The sequence below is a fragment of the Podarcis pityusensis genome (assembly GCF_964106645.2).
Source record: "Podarcis pityusensis genome assembly, chromosome: 4".
In the NCBI taxonomy this organism is placed as follows: Eukaryota; Metazoa; Chordata; class Lepidosauria; order Squamata; family Lacertidae; genus Podarcis; species Podarcis pityusensis.
The window spans coordinates 34,909,688-34,930,853 of NC_138027.1; the positions used below are offsets into that span (position 1 = coordinate 34,909,688).

The 21,166-nt window shown below is 41.5% G+C and overlaps 1 protein-coding gene across 1 annotated transcript in view; it reads left to right on the plus strand.

Annotated features, from left to right (window-relative positions):
- The window catches only part of ZPLD1 (zona pellucida like domain containing 1), a 39,205-nt gene that overhangs the window by 13,120 nt on the left and 4,919 nt on the right, over positions 1 to 21,166 (plus strand). Inside the window, exons 3-10 of the mRNA XM_081002741.1 lie at positions 92 to 312; positions 5,362 to 5,543; positions 6,269 to 6,341; positions 13,326 to 13,423; positions 15,198 to 15,278; positions 16,770 to 16,941; positions 18,443 to 18,551; positions 20,033 to 20,062. Coding sequence (XP_080858867.1) covers positions 92 to 312; positions 5,362 to 5,543; positions 6,269 to 6,341; positions 13,326 to 13,423; positions 15,198 to 15,278; positions 16,770 to 16,941; positions 18,443 to 18,551; positions 20,033 to 20,062 — 966 coding nt within the window. The remainder of the gene's footprint in view (positions 1 to 91; positions 313 to 5,361; positions 5,544 to 6,268; positions 6,342 to 13,325; positions 13,424 to 15,197; positions 15,279 to 16,769; positions 16,942 to 18,442; positions 18,552 to 20,032; positions 20,063 to 21,166) is intronic.

Here is a 21,166-nt window from a genome sequence, read left to right on the forward strand (position 1 = left end):
AATTGCTTTGTTTTTAGATCACAAAATATAAATATATAAAAATATATTTCAATAACTTCAATGTGTTCCCCCCCTTCACTTTTCATTTCAGCGGAACGAGATATCAGTGTCTACTGTGGAGTACAGGCTATTACTATGAAGATTAATTTTTGCACTGTCCTTTTTTCTGGTTATTCTGAAACGGATCTGGCATTAAATGGGAAACACGGGGACTCCCACTGTAGGGGATTTATAAACAACAACACATTTCCAGCGGTGGTCATTTTCATAATCAATCTCAGCACTTTGGAGGCCTGTGGGAATTCTTTAATGGTAAGATGCGATTCTTTTGAGGCTACGCAGTGAGATGGAGAAGAATTTCAGTTCAGTTTGCGTTTCAGTTTGAATGTAACTAACTCCCAGCTCCCCAAACAATATGCTATTCTTTGAAAGCCACACTTCTCCGAATTCCGTGAATTAGTAAAAACACCAGACAAAAATGCATTCTGTTTGCAAAAATGTGTGTATTAGGCAAAATTGCATTGAAGGTGTGTATGTTAGAAGAAGTTTGCAGTGAAATGCTGATAATTGTTAATGAGAATTTTTTTTTTTTTAATTGCAAACTGATTCATTGAGCTTGGAAAAATAAGAAGCGGGAGGAAACAAAAACTGGCAGATCATGCTTGGTTACATTTCACTGCTAAAAAGAGAGAGAGAGATGAAGTATGAAATAGAACATACCGCACAAGTGAGGGCTGCAATTTGCAAATACAAATGCCTGAAGTTTAAGAATGAGCAGCTCATTTTTTTTGAAGATTGATATGCAGTTATTGCTACAATCTTAAGTCTTACTCTTCCACTTCTGAATAAAATGTTTAGTTGTAAATGAGCCAACACATTTGCTGTAATGTTTTGTGATAATGGGACTGTTTGCACCACCCTCATCATTTCTGAAGGTGGAACTAAGCATAGGGAAATGTGTAGCTGACGTTGTAAGAAGCATCTCCTCATCCCCTCTTCTCTTGTGGTGTCATGTAAAAACACAGAACATGGCATTTCACCAGGTATTCCCATCCCCACAACTAGCATCCAGTGAGATGGATCTGGAGGGAAAATGTGGAGTGTGATGGCTTAGTCACATTCCTTCTGTACCCCCATGTATTTTCATCCAGTAAATGTTGGAGTTGTGAGTAGCCACAGAGATAGTGCCTTTGTGACTTTTTATTTATATTTTATTTATTTATATATGTTTATTTTCTGCCTAGTATTCTGAAAATATTCTGGGAGCATGGGAGATTAGAAGAAGAATTATGTGCATGCCTGAGCTATGTGAATCTGATCATTGTGCTGAAATCTTGCCTGCATCTAATGATGGTTGTCACAGGAAGTGCTTTGACACTGTGCTTCTCCATCTGCTATGTCTCTCCGCTGAGATGAGCTCACAGACTGACAGCTGGATAGATGGGATCAAAGTCAATGAGTTCTTCATTCCTTAGCTGGCCCTTCAAAGAATTCTAGCAATTCCAGTGTTTTTCTTGCAATAACGATAATGATACAGCATCAAGTGAAGCAGTACAAGGTCAAATGCTTTGTGAGCTGGAGTTCACTGCAGAAGATGTATAACTGAGAGGGGACAATTAAATGGTTTATAAGAAAGCTAATTGAAATGAAAATTCTATTATTTGCATATGCAAATATTCTGACACTTGGGTGTCACGGCAAAGGGCTGATGTTAGTGTGCAAGACTAAGGGCTGGGTCATGCCATCCATTTTCTTCCATGTAAGCATATCTTGCTTATCTCTAGCTTTGAACTTGTGTAAAGAACAGACATAATGACTATAAATAGAGTCAGTAGTAATTCATGGCAGTAGGGATGTTGTGGACTACACAACAGAGTGGACTAAGTCCAACAAGACCAAATACTTTTGTGTTCTGCCAAAAGTTCTGGATGCCTAAGGCAAGTTTTTTTTTAAAGGATTCAGATGGACACTGTAGACCACCAAAGTTTCTCTTTAACAAGTATTATTATCAGGATGAGGAAAAGAAGAAGGGGAAATTCAAGATCTTACAAGTCCATCTGCTGCTGGAAAATCCTTTACACTTCTTGGGCAGGCAATGGATTGAACTTCTTACAGGTGATAAGTGCAGCATCAATGTTGACAGCAAGGTCTGCACTGAGATTCCTCTGACCCTTGTTGGGCTTGGGACTCATACTACCTGGGAGTGCAGACGACACTTGAGCACCTTTGCCTGGAGTCACCTTCCCATAACCATGTCTAAGTTTTTGTCTGACAAGGTTAGGGGAGTAGTCATAACATATGGCAGTCTACAAAGGGATGAGGCAGTCTAGATATCTCCATGCTATGCTGCTCAACACTGAAAGCACCCAAACTGATTTTGTGCCTTATGACTCACATGGGGATGTAGGTAGCTCTATCTCTAAAGGACATATGGCTCCACCTCTCCCACTCCTTCAGTCAGGTGGCCTTTCTATAATAAGTGCTGATTCTCACAAGCTGTGATTAACTCTTAGAGAGCTCTGCTTTACAAAACACTGCACTGTTTTAACTACCCAAAAGTGCTAGATCAAGGTCTGCACCTGCGCAACTTTGAGGGCACCCAAAGGGGAAATTTGCAGACCATCGTACCTAACTCCCCATAATACAATGGTCTTCCAGATATGTTCCAATACACAGTTACATTATTAATGATAGTTCTACAAGGATACGGTTATTCAATAGATGCTGGCCCTGTTTATGTGTTCATAGAATTTTTTGGGGGAGTGACCATGCATGTACTGGTTCTGACCCAAATACCCCTGTCTCTATTGGTACCCAATGGGACTGACAGGGCAGAAAGCAGAAGCACCAATAGCAGGGGAAGCCAGAGTCATTGGCAGGCAGAACCAACTAATTCTAATTTGGTTCCCATCCACCTTCTTGCTGAATTCTATTCAGGCAACACTGAGATGAAAGAGGAGGGGAGGAAGCTGAATTTTGGAGTGTTAGTGGTCTTATCTTTCACTATGAGTTGGATGAGGGCTCCATTATTTATTATTATTTATCATTTCATTAGGTCTAAGAGGGTTTTCTCCCTCTCCTTATTATCCTCAGTACAACCCTCTGAGGTGAGTTGGGGTGAGAGTTGGTGACTGGTCTAAGGTTTCCCAGTGAGCTTTATGGATGAGTGGGGATTTGAACTCCCAGTCCCTATTCTACCATACTGACACTGGTTTTTATCTCTTTCTCTGTATTTTTACCAAAAGAATTGAAAGTCTGGAACTGCCTCAAGTAGCAGTTTGATTGCTTAGAGCAGTTTAGTCACACTCCTGTGACAGAATGCCTCTGGCATCACACTGCAGTGTCATTCTTAGGAGCATTTATTCTTAGGAGAGGGGAGATCTCTGCCCCCATTGTGGCTATTGGTAAAAAGGAAGAAAATATCTCAGTTGTTATCACATTTAAAGGTAACACCATTTCCTTCAAATGCCTGCCACTGGAAATTGCTGACTATTGCCCCCACTTTTTTTTTTAAATAAGATATTTATTAAGGTTTTTTGAAATATTACAGTAAAAATGAAAAAGAAAAGAGAAAAATACAAAATAAAAACAGTTAAAAACACACATATTTTCAGTTACTTATTTTCCTTTAGCTTGTTTCCCGGACCTCCTCGTACCTCCCTTTTTTGTATTCCACTTCAATTTATTGGTTCAGCAAATCCTTACCATTAGATTTTAACCCATTTATAACCCTTTTTTCATATTCTCTTAAAGCATTACAGCTAGAAACCACTTAATTACTATCCAACATCCTTCTATCATTCATTAATTTTACAATATTTCTGTAAATAGTCTTTAAATTTCTTCCAATCTTCTTCCACCGACTCTTCCCCCTGGTCTCGGATTCTGCCAGTCATTTCTGCCAATTCCATATAGTCCATCACCTTCATCTGCCATTCTTCCAAAGTGGGTAGATCTTGTGTCTTCCAATACTTTGCAATGAGTATTCTTGCTGCTGTTGTAGCATACATAAAAAAAGTTCTGTCCTTCTTTGGCACCAATTGGCCGACAATGCCCAGAAGAAAGGCCTCTGGTTTCTTCAAGAAGGTATATTTAAATACCTTTTTCAGTTCATTATATATCATTTCCCAGAAAGCCTTAATCCTTGGGCAAGTCCACCAAAGGTGAAAGAATGTACCTTCAGTTTCTTTACATTTCCAACATTTATTATCGGGCAAATGGTAGATTTTTGCAAGCTTGACTGGGGTCATGTACCACCTGTATATCATTTTCATAATATTCTCTCTTAGGGCATTACATGCCGTAAATTTCATACCTGTGGTCCACAACTGTTCCCAGTCATCAAACATAATATTATGTCCAAGATATTGTGCCCATTTAATCATAGCAGATTTCACCGTTTCATCCTGAGTATTCCATTTCAACAGCAAGTTATACATTTTTGACAAAATCTTAGTTTTGGGTTCTAACAGTTCTGTTTCCAATTTTGATTTTTCCACCTGGAAGCCAATTTTCTTATCCAAATTATATGCCTCCATTATCTGATAATAATGAAGCCAGTCTCTCACTTGATCTTTTAATTTCTCAAAACTCTGCAATTTCAATTTGTCTCCTTCTTGTTCCAAAATTTCCCAATATTTCGGCCATTTGGCCCCCATATTGAGCCTTTTCAGAGCTTTCGCTTCCATCGGTGACAACCACCTTGGGGTTTTATTTTCCAATAAATCCTTGTATCTTATCCAGACATTAAACAGTGCTTTCCTGACAATATGATTTTTAAACGCTTTATGTGCTTTGACCTTATCATACCATAAATATGCATGCCATCCAAATACGTTGTTAAGACCTTCTAAATCCTATTGCCCCCACTTTTCTGGGGGATACATGGTTCTGTGAAAGTATTGTGGGGGCTCATTTCAGAGCAGACTTATAGATTGGACTATGGTTGTGCAACAAATCACTTTGATATATTTGACAGAAATGGTAGGTAGCTATTGCTCCCATTTGTATCTGTCATAGCATCAGTGGGACAGCAGAATGGGAGGATGGTTGTACCTTTACTGTATGCCTCCGAACACCAGGTGCTGGGAATCACAAGTGTGGAGAGCACTGTTGTCATCAGGTACTGCTTGTGGTCTTCCCATGGTTCATCACTGTGAGAATAGGATGCTGGACTATGTGGGCCTTTTGCAAGATCAAGCATGGTGCTTCTTACGTCCTGATGTAGAGGTTGTGGTGTATCAAATAATTTACAAGGATGATTTCTTAACCTTTAATAGTCATATTTTCACTATTTTAAAAATTCTATTTTCTTATAAGATTGCCTCCCCATAATTCTGTTTTCTGACCTTATCCAACTAGGTAACCTCAGTTCCAGGAATTAATGCCTATGGCAATGTATCAACAGTCCAGATAGGCAATGTTTCGGGATACATAGACACCCCAGATCCACCCACAATAATCAGCTATTTACCAGGACTTCTGTATAAATTTAGTTGCAGCTATCCCTTGGAATATCTGGTCAATAATACACAACTTGCTTCGTAAGTATGAGCATGATTTTGCGAGAAGTGATTATTCTGTGTATCAGGAAGCCTTTGCACTGTATTTATTGTCATTAAGTAGATGGCTGGAGCTTTGCATGGTTGATATGCCCTGTGAACATATCAGATTTCTGATGAAATGCATGGATTCTGGTCATTTCCCCTTCCATAATTAGAAGCGACATCCAATTTGAGAAGAGGAAAGGAAGAGGATATAGAGAAGTAAAATAATGACAAGAAGGAAAGTATTCCAGGGATTTGGTTTGCTATAGAATTAGCACAGCACTGAAGTCTGTGTTTTAGTGTTAGCTTTCATGATGAAAGTTCTTCTACAATTCCTCTTAAAGATAGAGTAGTACTTGTACATAAGCAAAGAAATATTTACTTTCAATTCTTTTTGCACAGCAATATATTAGTATATGTAACACAAGCAAATGCTATTTCTATGTACTGTATATCACAAGAAGTTATTTTACCCTATCAATTTGCTTCTTAGCTAATTATTTGCCTGATCCATTGTTTCAGCAATGCCCATTGTTTCAAAGCTCTGACGGGGCTTCCACTATAAATTCCGATTTGTAGCAATTTAAAAACACAAGATGGGGGAAAAATACTCTTGGTGGTGAAGTCCAAAACCTGATTTAATAGTGAAATATGGAATTGCAAAAAAATAATAAAAATAGATGATTCCATCAATAATACTTTGCTTTCTAAATCTGTTCTAGATCATCAGCTGCTATATCTGTAAGAGAGAACAATGGCACATTTATTAGCACTTTGAATTTGCTCCTCTACAATGTAAGTATTAAAAAGCAGAAGTTTCTTAAATAAAGCAATGCCTGCTCACCTGCTGGCCGGAGGGAGTGGCGGCTGCCGCAGTGGGGCGATCTTCTGGGGGGTGGACATCACTTCCTTCTTTGCTGGTGGCGCTGACTCCTGGGACTTGCCCACAGTTGCAGCCAGTTGTGGGCAAGCTTGGGAGTGCGGTTTAGTGAGTGGACCAGAGGGAAAACTTCTTTCATTTGGTCTGCCCTCTGGCTATAAAGGCAGCTACACCCTCTGCTAATGCACCTACCACGACTGACTTATAGAATGCTATAAGTGGGACCAGCCCCTCTATTTCATCCTTTCTCCCTCTGCATTTCCAGCCCATCCAAAATAGTTGGCCAGAATGCCCACTAAGCATGTTCAGTTCTCCTGCGGCTCTTTAGAGTTTTTTTTCATATTCACGTCCTTCACCTGCACTTCTTGAAATCTTGGGGTTCTTCCACAGCTGCCTAGCCTTCCACTTGGGTATGGGTGGTACTGTTTTGGCTATATATGCAATGGCGCTCACAGCCTTAAATTGGAAATATCGGAAATCACGTGTTAGATCCAGTCTAAGATAATTGCATTTGGGTCCCTTTGAAATGAAGGCTTAATTACCATGGATCTTAGTAGGAACTAAATTCAGCTCATCTAGTCTGACTGCATCCCTGGTTTGCAAGAGCAAATCTAGCAGTGAAAAATGTAACTTTAAAAGTTAATTATAATTTTTAATAATGATTTTATTAGTTACATAACATCATCAGTCTACGTGGCACCTTATATCATAATCCTGTGCATGTTTACTCAGCAGTAGCTCCCACTGAGTGCAAAGAGGCTTGATGCCTAAAAAGTCTGCAAGGGACTGCGACCTTAGAGAGTTCCACAGAAAAATTGGCAAGTCCCTGCTCTGAAGGAGCCTACATTTCTAAATAAACAATGGGAAACAACAGGGTGAGGGAGGACCCTTTGTTAGACAATTGCCTTTAACAAATGTTCACACGTGCTCTAACAAGAATAGTTCAACTGGTGCCTTGTGCCAGGAGTGGAACCAAGATGGTCCACACACACATCTGTTCTGGTACCTTCCACTCCACAAGGAAGGACTTATTCTGGTTACCCAAAGTGTGTCTAAGTCACTGGCATGGTGTAAAATATAACCAACAACTACTGTTGTGGAAGATGTAAGCAACTTCAATAGACCGATGCTAATGATATTTCTTTGTGGTTCTTTTGGACAGTGGGTGGGCTAAAATTTTAAGTACCTCCTCATGACTGCTGATTTTCTCTCTCTTCTTATTAGCATGATAATCAGATTTGAATATATGTAATTGTGTAAACTTGTATTGCATAAACAGGGACATTGGAAAGGAAATTTAAAAGACTTTTACTGGCTTTTATTTATAACAGCAACACTAATCTTCCAACTGTTATTTTTGTGTTGATTAGAAATTTTATTCATCCATTCAAATGTCTGATTTAAAAATCAGCTTTCCATTTCTCAGGCAGCATTTTAGTAAATTACAAATCCTTTTTTTTTTTGGATTATTATTCATGTCATCATGGACCTGGGTTATAATTCATGCAGATGATTTAAAAGTCTGTGCTTTCAACTTGGGTTGTAATGAATGTGCTATAAATATCATAGCAGAATATTTCCAATTGCGTTTAAATGAATTTCTTGTTTGCAAGTAAGTTTTGCTGTCTGACAGTTCAGAGATATGTTAGACTGGAGATGATATTACTTCCATTTTTTTAAAATACTGAGGTTTTTTTGTAAGAAAGTAGAAAGTTTCTTAAAACTTTAGGAACAAAAACCCTTGTATTTAGGGTATAGGGGAATTTGCTTCAGAAAAGTTCAGTTAAAATGTTCTTCTTAGAACACATGAGAATACATCATATGGGGCCAATCAACATTCCAATCTTGCCCAATAAACACTCCATTGTACAATTTTGCTTTTGTAAGTCATCCTGTACATTGATCTTGTAAATAATATCTTGGAGTGATTTCTAAAAGCAGTCTAAGGATAGTCATAGGAGCATCTTCATCTATGGTGCGAAGCCAGCTTTGCATCATTTTGTTATAGAAATATATTGTGATTCGAGGACCCGATCCCCGCTTGGGGAATGAAGACACAAGGACACAGTATATTAGGTTAATGGGCAAAAAAAAGGCCACAACCTTATTGATTACAGCATGTGAGAAGGTATTGGCTTAGGCATTAGACCACTGACAATTTGACTCCACCCACTTGGAGAGGGGTGAGTCTGAATGAGGGGTTAACCACCAGTAGGGGGAGCCTGTTGATGCAAATACAACTATAAGCTCTGCCCTGTGTGGCGGGGGGCCATGGCACGACCCCCGGTGACATCAGGGGTAGATCGGGAGCAAATGGCGGGGGAAGCTGGCGCGGCCGCATTTGAGCGGCTAAACCATGCCCCCGGTGCCACTCGGTTGGGTGCCCAACGGGGGGGGGGGCGTGGAGCGCCAGCGATGGTGAGAGGGCAGGGGGCTAAACGCCCCCTGCGTGACGCAGGAATCGTCTCCCGCTCACAACCCCTCCCCTCCGGAAGGAGGAGAGGCTTTCCAACAAGTGAATGCTGGATTGCTGAGTTACTGCCTGTGTCAAAGAGGTGTGTTAGCCATCAGTCTTGCTGTTGCCCCATGCCTTGTACATCTGGTGGGCTGTTACCCTTCAAAGAACTACATATGTATTCTACTACCTTCACTTAAAATAAAACCACAAGATTATTTAATTATTTTTGCAAAATTGCTCCCGAGAATGCATGTGGTTGTTAGTGCTGGCATGGGTAGCAGCCAATAGGTGCTCAGCAGAACTATATTTTCTTCAGCTCAAACTGAACCACACTGAGAACCTACAGAATCACCGCACAGAGAGCAAGGATAGAACTCCCCGTGCATGAGTAAAATCATTATTGAATTGATATCTAAGATATCACAGCATGAATCGTCGTGGGCCAACATGAATATGTTTCAAGATGTAATACTGAATATTAAGCTACTGGATTTTATTTGTAAGCTAGGATCCCCATTTCAGTTTAAGACAGCAGTAGCCCTGTACAGTTGTTCTAATCTCCCACAGGATTAGAATCACGTTTGGTGGGATAACTTCTGTAGCGAGCAGCTTTCTTTACTCATGTAGGTTCCTGCACGATTTTGAATCTTGAAGGAGCCAGCAATGGGAAATGGAGCTTGTTTGCCTTTCCTTCATCACAGTAGGATGGAGACATTCCTTTCATTAGGCAGAATGAGGCAACCACCTTAGGTGGCAACTTCTGGGATACACCAGGGACAACTCTCTGGATGTTCTTCCTGAGCCCCCTGGCCCAGGAGCAGTGCGTCCCCTTTTGCTGCTTGAGGTGAAATGGGAATGGGCTGCTCCCCTCCCCCACTGCTGCCTGCAGCTCTCTTACCTGTGTTGCATGGTGTTGCCCGTGAAGCGCTGGCAGTGGCACTGGCTTTCGGTGAGATCTCACAATATCCTCTTGGGTTTCTGCTGCTTGAGGCAGGTGCCTCACCTTGTCCCAACAGTGGGCTGGGCTTGCCGGCCATAACCTTTTGTTGGATGACAGAGTGTTATGTACCATGTGGCCTGTTCTGCTCCTCAGTATTAGCTTGTTGCTCTCAGATGCAGTGGAAGTATTGAAATAAGACTCAACTTCCAGTTTAGTTGGCTTTTGCATGTGGAAAAGAGAAGGAGCCATCTTGTCATTTGTGTCAGGTAGCAGAAGGTCTTGAACTGGTCCTGCATTATGGATTAGGATGCCTGAATTGGGCTTGGTTTTTTTAATGTACATGGGTGTTGTTCAAGCTTAAAGTTACAGCTCTGGATGAGTGGGTGAATTATTTTTCTTCCTGCTGGGATTTCCACTGAATTCATACATCTGCATTAAGTTTGCCATTGGCTTTATTGAGATTTCTTGGTGAACACGATATGCTCACGAGTAAGGGTTTTGTTAGGGTCAAGACCTTGCTCTGTGAGGACAGTGGTTAATTAAGCATGAATATGAAACATATTCATTTCCATACATTTAAAATTTAATATACTCAAGTCAAACTGTGCTGTGTGTGCATAATGAATTGAGGTAGAATTTTTCACCATTACCAGAGGGTGACTTAAATACTTCTAGAGAAAAGCGCAGTCTGAGGAAGAAATGCTAAAGCTGTTGTTTAATTCACTTCATTATCCAAAACTTTCTTTTTGCTAACAAATCATTAGTGGTGTAAATTAATAATGCAAGTGCCATTATTATATATGTACTTTAATTAACATTTGACCATTTTTATACAACAGAATGTGATCAAAATCTGAATCACACATACAGAAAATAAAGCAGAGGCAGAAAAACTCTACTAGGAGGAAATAATAAGGTGATATTTTGGCCCTTGGAGGCAGAAGGAAACTGCAGGCAGTGCAATTAAGGTTCACATCACAGGTTTGAATAAAGGGCTATATTCAGTTTCTAGTAGAGTACAAAGGACGCCATGCAAAACCAAGACCTCATTGTTGCCTTAGCTTAGGCCATGACTGAGGAACTTGTGTCTGACCCTATAGATGCTGTTAGACTCCAACACCCTTCAGCCTCAGTCAGATGGCTGATGACAAGGGATGATGGAACAGGAGCCCAAAGCATCTGAAGGACCACCACTGGTGTCTAGGACTGCAATCTTGAGTTGCAATTCTAGGCAAATTAACACAGAGACTCAGTGAGACCTGTTCTCAGGTACTTGTGCATAGGATTGCAGTGATAGTTCCATTGGATTCAGGTAGGTAGCTGTGTTGGTCTGACACAGTTGAAATAAATTAAAAAACTAAAAAACTGTCCAGTAACACCTTAGAGACCATCTAAGTTTGTTCTGGGTATCAGCTTTTGTGTACATGCACATTGGAGTCCTTTGTGAGTGGGCTTGTTTTCCAACCAACTTCATTTCTTAAGGTACACAAACCGTGACTGTTAGTGATGTTGGGTGGGGATTGATGGGAGTTGACTTCCAGCAACATCTGGAGGGTTACAGGCTGCCCACCATCGCTATGCCCCTTTACTTGGTAGTATATATCTCTGGACTTAGCGGGTATTACTGCTGTGTATAGTGTTTCACTATAAGTTTAATAACTGTGTGCTTATCAACGGGTTTGTGGTATCTAATTATCTTAGGCTTCCTCTTGAATCCTAACTAATGGCAATGGCAGTGGGTTCTGGGGAAATTATTCTGGATAGCTGCAAAAGAGGGAATAATAGGATTAAATTTACTACTACCAACTGAAAGATTGTAGCGTCATCATTCTAATATTAAGTAGAACTCTTTGGCAGATTTTATTTTTTACAAAATGCTGCTAAATTGGATAGAGGGATTATTTCCATGTTAATGTGTTCCACCACTTGGTTTATAGATTCTATATGACACATTTAATGATTTTGTTTTTCTATTCACATATCATGGCTAGTATTTGATTTAGTTTCTTTGCAAATTGTCTGGCACGGCTTGCTGTTGCCACATATCTTTCCGCTAGATATGATCTCGATATATACTGACATCCTTTGCCTCCCGTAATCTACAGCATTATTAAACACAGTTCACTCTAAGTGCATTTGGTCATGTTGAATTATGTCTGAGTGCTGATCCACTTTTATGTGGTTCTCGATACATAAAATGAAGTAGTGAAAGGTGAAGCCATTCTCATGCACAAGTCCCACTCATTATTTAAATGATCCCAAGGAAGGAGATCATTTCTGATGTATCAGGGCTAAACTAAGCAATCAGTGGCAAGCTTAGCAAATCTAGGTTTCCACTTCTCTACTGCAAAGGGGGCAGAAGAGATGTGGAAAGGCAGGGTTGCTCAGCTTTCCCTCTGTTGCCCAGTACACCTCCTTGAGAGACATTGTTTCCAGATCTGTGTTTCCTTTCTCAAGTGGGGAAAAGAAAGGAAAAGTAAAGAAGAGAGTTTTGGGGAGGAAAGTGATAGAAGGGAAGGATGGATCAAGTTCTCTTCACCCTATTCCTGTGACTGTAACCTGTTTTAACTGATCTTAATTCAAAATCTTAAACTGCCCTAGGGCCCACTGGTAAAAGGCAGGAAGTAAATTTACTACTACTGGTGCTACTCCTTCTGTTACGACTGTCTTCCTGCTAATTGGTCCCATTTTCATGACTATGGACGTGAGAAGTGATAGCCTGGGTTACCAGACCTGTGTTTGCGTGGCGAGTTCCCGCCCCCCCACCAGGATAAATAAAGACACGAGACACCATGGTTTAAGGTTAAATGGGCGAATTAGGCCACAACTTTATTGAATTGAGGAATGAGAGGCATTGGCTTAGGCATTGGTCCTAACGACTATCCGGCTCCAGCCCATTTGCTGGAGACATGGGGAAGGGTTAACACTATATCGGGGGAGTCTCCCACCGAGGCATGTCGACTAGGAGCTCCCCCGGGTCACCGCTCAGGGGCGTGCCTTTGGCCCACACCTCCATAGGCTTCGGACAGGGCCACGCCCCCCGGAGTCCTTTAACGGACCACCCTTCACTCACTGGGGGGAGGTGATGGCGTTCCTCCCCCCCACATCCTCTTAAAAGAGGGTGAGCCCCCTCTGCGCCGGCCCTAAATAGGGCAGACACGGCCGGGATTCCCCTGCTCTCGCGGGGGCTGAAACCAGCCCCCGCTCACGTGGGGGGTGGGCGTGAAGCCCGCAACCCCACCTCCTGGGCAGGCCGGAAGTGGCTTTGCTACCAATATCCAATAATGCAATGAGGATTTAAGGATATCTGCCTTGAAGCAGTGCTTTCCAGGAGGATTCCAAACTGTTCCTTTGTTACCTGATCCTTTCAGTGAGAAATGTTCTACACACATACCTGAGACTAAATCTTGAGTCTGGTAGCCTCACCAGCTGACTGCAAATGCTTCTATGTTATATAGGGTCATACTGTTGGTGTGTGATAAGAACTGTTTGCTTTTCCAGGACTCCACCTACAGAGAGCAGCTGATTATCCCCAGTACAGGGTTACCGTTGAAAACAAAAGTTTTTGCAGCTGTTAGAGCAACAAACCTCGATGGCAGGTATGGTAAATGATATGTCTCTCCCGCTCCCACCCCCCACAACAAAATCTGTGGTCCTAGAAACACAAGCTCCTTGGCAGAAGTGACTCTTCATGTGGGGTGAAGCCAATACATCAGCTTCCTGGCAGGTGAGTCACTGTTGCTTAGGAGAGGTAAAAGGTTAAAAAAAAAAATGGTAAAGGACCCCTGGACGGTTAAGTCCAATCAAAGGCGACTATGGGGTATGGCGCTCATCTCGCTTTTCAGGCTGAGGGAGCTGGCGTTTGTCCTCAGATAACTTTCCAGGTCGTGTGGCCAGCATGACTAAACCACTTTTGGCGCACGGAAGACCGTGATGGAAGCCAGAGTGCCCGGAAACACCATTTATCTTTTGGCCGCAGTGGTACCTATTTATTTATTTGCACTGGTGTGCGTTTGAACTGCTAGGTTGCCAGAAGCTGGGACAGAACAATGGGAGCTCACCCTGTCACGGGGATTTGAACCACCGACCTTCTGATCAGGAAGCCCAAGAGGCTCAGTGGTTTAGACCACAGTGCTACCCGCCCCCTTACACCTTTACCTTAGGAGAGGTAAAGCAGTGGAGAGGGTGCTGCAGTGCAAAAGCACTGGTGGAACCAATCTGGCACTCCTGGCAGGTGTACTGAGCCAGCCTCCTTGCCACCTCACTCTCCTCCTCCTCTCCCACAAAACAAGCAACAGCAAGCTGCTTCTGGGAAGCTAGCCTAGCAGTTCTGCCCTAGCTTGCAAGCTGCTTCTGCTCCCTGGGATACAAGGAGGCATGGATATATAGAGCTGTCTTACAGTAGGCTACACCATCTCTCTTGGTGTTGTCTATTCTATCTGGCAGCAGCACCCCAGGGTTTCAGATACAGATGGATTTATCTGTCCATTTTGGTTCCTCTCATTTTCTCATTTTTCCAATCTTAAATCCATCTCTCCTCATTTCCACATAAATTTGTTGTTTTTTTTTAAAATCACCATGAAAATCCACCAACATTTAGATGCACATTTCTCCTAAAAATACAATTTTGTTTGCAGTTTTAACAAATAAATACATTCTGCAAACCATTTCTCCAAATATAATGCCTAGAGAGTAACAACAACAACAATTTATTTATACACTGTCCATCTGGCTGGGTTTCCCCAGCCACTCTGGGCAGCTCACAACAGAATATTAAAAACACGATAAAACATCAAACATAAAAAACTTCCCTAAACAGAGTTGCCTTCAGACGTCTTCTAAAAGTCAGATAGTTGTTTATTTCTTTGACATCTGATGGAGGGCATTCCACAGGGCGGATGCCCTACCAAGAAGGCCCTCTGCCTCCTTCCCTGCAGGTAGGGCTTGCTGAATGTTCCAGCTAAGTTGCAGAATGTCAGTGGTAGTTACACTCAGTGAAAAGTGCTTTTCTCTTTCCTTGAGCACAAGATGTAGCAGCCTCAAATTATAAAAGAGGCACATGTGGTTTCTGGCTAAATGATCTCATGAAGTCTGAAGTAGCCAATGAAATGATAGCAAATCAGTATCACTTCATAACTTCATGACTATAATAGCTGCACCAATTCCTAGGTGAGCCTATAGCCTCACATTAGCTATATTGTACTCATTGTTCGGTGATTTGTTGCAGTTAAGGCACCAGGATATTGCTCATCTTTTGAATCATAATGGAAGATGGTGGCACATTATCAGCCAGCACTTTCAATGCATGTATATATATATCTATATGCTGAATCTCAAGAAATGCTTAGCGGTTAATTATCTTTCATTGCACAGATGGAATGTTTTGATGGACTACTGCTATACTACTCCATCTGGAAATCCAAATGATGATCTGCGATATGATCTCTTCTTTAGGTAGATTTTCTTCTTTTTCCAAATATAGTGTTTCTCTGCCACACTACACTGTTAAAACAGATTAATATAAAATGTATTAATTATTTTCAAAGTTTGTTTTTATATATAAAACATGTATAATGTAACTATAGTAGTGAAATAAATATTGGCTCACGTCACAAGAAACCCTATAAGAAGAATTGAAACCTAAGAAATAAGTGCACAAATATTCATGTAAATAATGACTATCATTAGCAGGTATCAACTGAGCCTATTCTACCCTACATGCTTGTTTCAATATATGCACACTAAATATATAGCCCTAAGTTTGTTTACAGGAGCCTACACAAATGTTCAAACTACCCTGGCAGGGCACCCTGGAGTAGTTTGGTGATCAGTTGGGTGATACTGTTGACCAAGCTACAGTAGGGTGCCTCACATGTCATCAGTGATATATATATATATATATATATATATATATATATATATATATATCGTATATATGATGTGATAGTTTTAAAAAAGCATTTACCATAATGGCGATCCACCTGGCAGGGAATGATATTTAACTCACATTCATATGTTGGGCTGTTCCATCCAATTCTGTGGAACTATAGAGGAATATAGCACAAGTTTGGCCCTCATTTCAACACTACAGTAGTACCTCCGTTTATGTAACCCTCTGTTTACATAAACTTTGGGATGTGCACGCGGCAAACCCAGAAGTATTTTATCAGGTTTCGCCCCGTGCACATGAGCAGAAGCGGTCCTCAGGTTGCGGAAACCTGGGGATCTGATCAGACCTCCAGAATGGATCCCGTCCGCAAATGGAGGTACCACTGTATTTGCAAACAGTTTTTTCCTGGAAGCAAATGACAAAGAAATGTGCGCTAAGCTTACACTATACTCCACTAATGTTCCAGAAGTGGCTTTTACGTTGTGTGAAAGCTCAAATATAATGCAGAACTTAACAGTTAGGGACAAGACATGAAAACAGAATAAACTGCCATGGGAATGCAGCCTGGCAGTCTAACTTCTATGCCATGCTTTGCATGTAAACAGGTTAGCAGGAGCTAATGAAAAGATGAGGATGAGTAATTGAACAGATCTTCTTTTGAGCTAGGTATGAGGTGTAGTACAAAAGCAAATAGACTAATATGACAAGGATAAAGCATGTGTCAACTGTACATTACAATCAAGAAATGGGCTGCAAATGTAATTTAAAAAATACGGTATTCAAAAGTTGAGCCAATGTATTTAATTTATGTTTAGTTCATTAATATTTTTCTTCCATCATGAAGCTCAAGGAGTTGTACATGGGTTCCAGGTGATCTATGCAAGCACTGGCCAGAACCAGACCTGTTCTGGGGCCCTTAGACCCATGAAACCAAAGGTTTCTAACACCATTTCCCCACCATCTAGTAGTAGTCAGGATGCTTTAGTGTTTTTCTTTGAGACTCTAACCTCCTGGGAACCAGAAAACATCACTCCCATTTCAATCTTTTCCTCCAGCTGCGACAAGGACCCTCAGACAACTATCATTGAAAATGGCAGGAGTCAAATGGGCCGGTTTTCTTTCGAGGTGTTCCGCTTCGTGAAGCACAAGAACCAGAAAATGTCCACAGTTTTTCTCCATTGTGTGACAAAGCTGTGCAGAGCTGATGATTGCCCCTTTCTTGCTCCTGTAGGTTTTGGAGTCTTTTGGTAATGCTGCAATTGGAACAAAACTTGGAATGTTTTGCACAGTGTATAGACAAGTGATTAAAACAAAACGAGCCATTGACTGTCATCCGTAACATATTAAAGCAATTGTCTCTTAGAGATGTGTTTTAAATATGGAGGCTGGGATATAATCAGCTCAAGCAGTAGTTAACTTACCTTGCTATGGCAATCCCCCCACTGCCAGTGTATGGCAGAAAGGGCAGATTTGTTATGAATGATCAGGTTCACATTGTCAAGCAATCATGTAACAGCTGAAATTATAATGCAGGGAATATGTAGAGGGAATCATAGTAAAGGACAAGTTCACTTTCCCACAAGCTTGTAATGAGCAGAGCTTTTATCTAGAACAAGATCTACTGATGAGGGGGATGCAGAAATTACATACAAGAACCTGATGAATCACACCAAATGTCATACCCATTTATTTTACTTATTTCATTGTATTTATTTCCCACCCCCCCAACAGACTTCCCCCCTCCACATTTAATCCCCACAGCAACCCTGTGAGCTAAGCTAGACTGAGAGGCAGTGACTGGCTCAAGGGCACCCAGTGAGCTTCATGGCTGAGTGGGGATTCAAATCCTGGCCTCCCAGATCTTAGTCTGACACTCTAACCATTACAACACACTGAGTTTATCCAGAGATCAGTAAGTGGAACTGCTTGATTGATTCCCATTTTCCCCTGTGCCATTCTGACACCCTCTGAAAACCACCTGTGGTTTGGGGAACACAAAAGCATTGAAGCTGGCACAGGAGTCTTCAGGGAGAACCTGTTCAAAGTGTCTGTGTTTGCAGAAGGGCACTGCTGGGGCCAAGCCATAGTATTCTAGATATTATATTTCCACTGTTGGAGATGGTAACTTTTTGCATACCAGATGCTGGAAACGACAGGAAGGGTGAGTGCTATTGTGCTTAGGTTCTGCTTCTGGGCTTTCTGTAAGCCACTGTGAGAGCAGGACACCCATTAGATGGGCCACTGGCCTGATCTATGTTCTCAAAACGAGTCCTGAATATATAAGGAAACAAAAAGGCATGGACAAGACCGCACTCTCTTTCAGGAGTTGTAACAAAAGATTGCACGCAACAAAGTTAATAAGTACATAGTTTCTTTTCCAATACAGTTGTACCTTGGATCCTGAAGGCCTTGCGACTCGAACATTTTGGTTCCCGAACACCGCAAACCCGGAAGTGAGTGTTCCGGTTTGCAAATGTTCTTTGGAACTCGAACGTCTGACGGGGCTTCTGCGGCTTCTGATTGGCTGCAGGAGCTTCCTGCAGTCAATCAGAAGCTGTGCTTTAGTTTCCGAACATTTGGGAAGTTGAACGGACTTCTGGAACAGATTATGTTTGACTTCCAAGGTACGACTGTACGACCAAAAACAGCTTGTTTTAAAAATGTTCGATACAGGAGGAATGTACTTCTCTGTCCACTGAAATCATGATTGTTTTCATTGCCCCTCCAGATCTGCAGTAACAGGAAAAAAAGAGATGCAGCAAAGATAACCACTTGGAGCCCTCAGAGTACTTCTGGAAGTGCTGTAATCTCTGCTGGCCCCATCATTACTAGAACTGGTAGGAGTGATAATATCATTGCATGATTTCAAAAACACAACCATTTTCCTGTTTAAGGATAATTTTCCATGAGTGACATCTAATTAAGTCCTACTCATAATTTTGGTCTTGCTACTTAATCTTGACAGTTTTCCTAGTTCTGCTCAAAATGCAAAGAATTCTTGTTTATTTGTATTCATCATTATACATATAATATTGCACACTTGAAGTAACTAGCGTGTATGCAGATGCTTGCAACAATGCATATAACTGCATAAAAATATGTGGGTATTCATTAGGGCTGCCCAAGCCATTAGGGCTGATTCAGAGCCACCCCCAATAAGGTCAGCTTGCTCTGGATCAACTGCCCTATCCTGGATCCAGTGCCAAATTAGTTTTGGATCCAAATTAGTTTAATTAGTTTTTAAAAACCCAACTAATTAAACTGACCAAGAGGGTCTGTTTTGCAGGACGCTCCTTCCTAAGTGGCTTCTCTATGGGGAAGGCATATTTGTGAGCACCCTGCGCCATGCAGGATTGATGCCTCTGCTCAACAGCTGTTGCATGGAGGCACCGATCCTATATGGTGCTACTTCACAAGCAGCTTTCCTGCAGGGCTTTTCTGCACCCCACAACATCATTGTCTCTGCTCAGCATCGATCCTGTGGGGTGGGGTGTTAAGCAGGAAGCAGAATCAGTTGGTATTGGGCTTCTACCTTCACCTGGGAATATGCAGCCAGCAGTCACATAGACTTCTGCCTTTCTTGTGGGTTTTCCTGCCCGATGCCTGCACCTCCTTTCTGCCTGATGTCCCAATCCCTGACAGCCCCAGATTCCTCAGAGCCATCCAACCCAACCTGTGGCTATTTCATCCCCACTTGACTGATCTTGCCCTGGATCCCTTCATATGGCCTCAATTTGGCTTGGGCCTCAGCCAAATCTGGTGTACAGCCCAAGTATTCATGCCCTTATGAAATTATGCTGCAGAAATAGAGTACAGCATGAGCCTGACTCTTTTACATATATTACGGGTATGATATCTATAATTTTGCAATATAAATTTACATATAATTAGCCCTTTAAAAAACAACAACTGTGCATGAGTGGCTCAGACATCGCAGGCACTCAGCGCAAGGGGCTGTCTGATGCAAGCAAACTTTGTTTGAGTTATAACTGTCAAATTCTGTTTATATGTTTGGAACACATGTTCCCTCCACCCCAAATGTGAACAACTGTTTATAATCTCTTAGCACTCCTTAAGTATGCAGCACAGCACTGATTATAAGTCCTGGTAAATTCAATGGGACTTACTTCCAAGTACACAGGGGCACTTGTATTATAACAAATGATCTAAGATTAATCTGAACAAACAAACTGATGGTGACAAACTAATAATCTCGTAAAAGTTGTTTAAAGTATCTTAGATTATGTATGAGCAGAAAGATGCTGTTCAAATAATATTTTTAAATTTACAACGTATCTATTTTTGTATTTTTGTACAGATGAGACCCCAACTAATAATTCACAGCTTGGTAAGTTGTACCAATAAGAGCAAACAACCATTATTATTATTATTATTATTAAGCATTTGAATGTTACACTAATGTTGTTGTTGTTGTTTAGTCATTTAGTCATGTCCGACTCTTCGTGACCCCATGGACCAGAGCACGCCAGGCACTCCTGTCTTCCACTGCCTCCCGCAGTTTGGTCAAAGTTACACTAATAATAATAATAATAATAATAATAATAATAATAATTTATTTATACCCCACCCTTCCTGGTTCAGAAAATCGGGCTCAGGGCAGCTAACAACAAATTTAAAACACTTAATTGTAATACAGTGGTGCCCCGCAAGACGAATGCCTCGCAAGACGGAAAACCCGCTAGACGAAAGGGTTTTCCGTTTTGGAGGTGCTTCGCAAAACGAATTTCCTATGTGCTTGCTTCGCAAGACGAAAATGTCTTGCGAGTTCCTGCGGGGTTTTTTTCCTCCCCCCCCCCTTTTTCCCAAGCCGCTAAACCGCTTATCAGCTGATCTTTAAGCCGCTTAACAGCTGATGGCTAAGCCGCTTATCAGCTGATCTTTAAGCCGCTTAACAGCTGATGCTAAGCCGCTTATCAGCTGATCTTTAAGCCGCTTAACAGCTGATGCTAAGCCGCTTATCAGCTGATCGTTAAGCCGCTTATCAGCTGATCTTTAAGCCGGCTAAGCCGCTAATACTGTAGCGCTAAGCCGCTAAACCTCTAATGGGCTTGCTTCGCAAGACGAAAGAACCCGCAAGACGAAGAGACTCGCGGAACGGATTCTTTTCGTCTTGCGAGGCACCACTGTACAGTGGTACCTCGGGTTACATACGCTTCAGTTTACATATGCTTCAGGTTACAGACTCCGCTAACCCAGAAATAGTACCTCAGGTTAAGAACTTTGCTTCAGGATGAGAACAGAAATCATGCTCCGGCGGCATGGCATCAGCAGCAGGCCCCATTAGCTAAAGTGATGCTTCGGGTTAAGAACAGTTTCAGGTTAAGAACGGACCTCCGGAACGAATTAAGTACTTAACCCGAGGTACCACTGTACAACATAGAAGCAGCATAAAATACAGTATAAAAGCATGAATGACAATAAAATTCAAAGT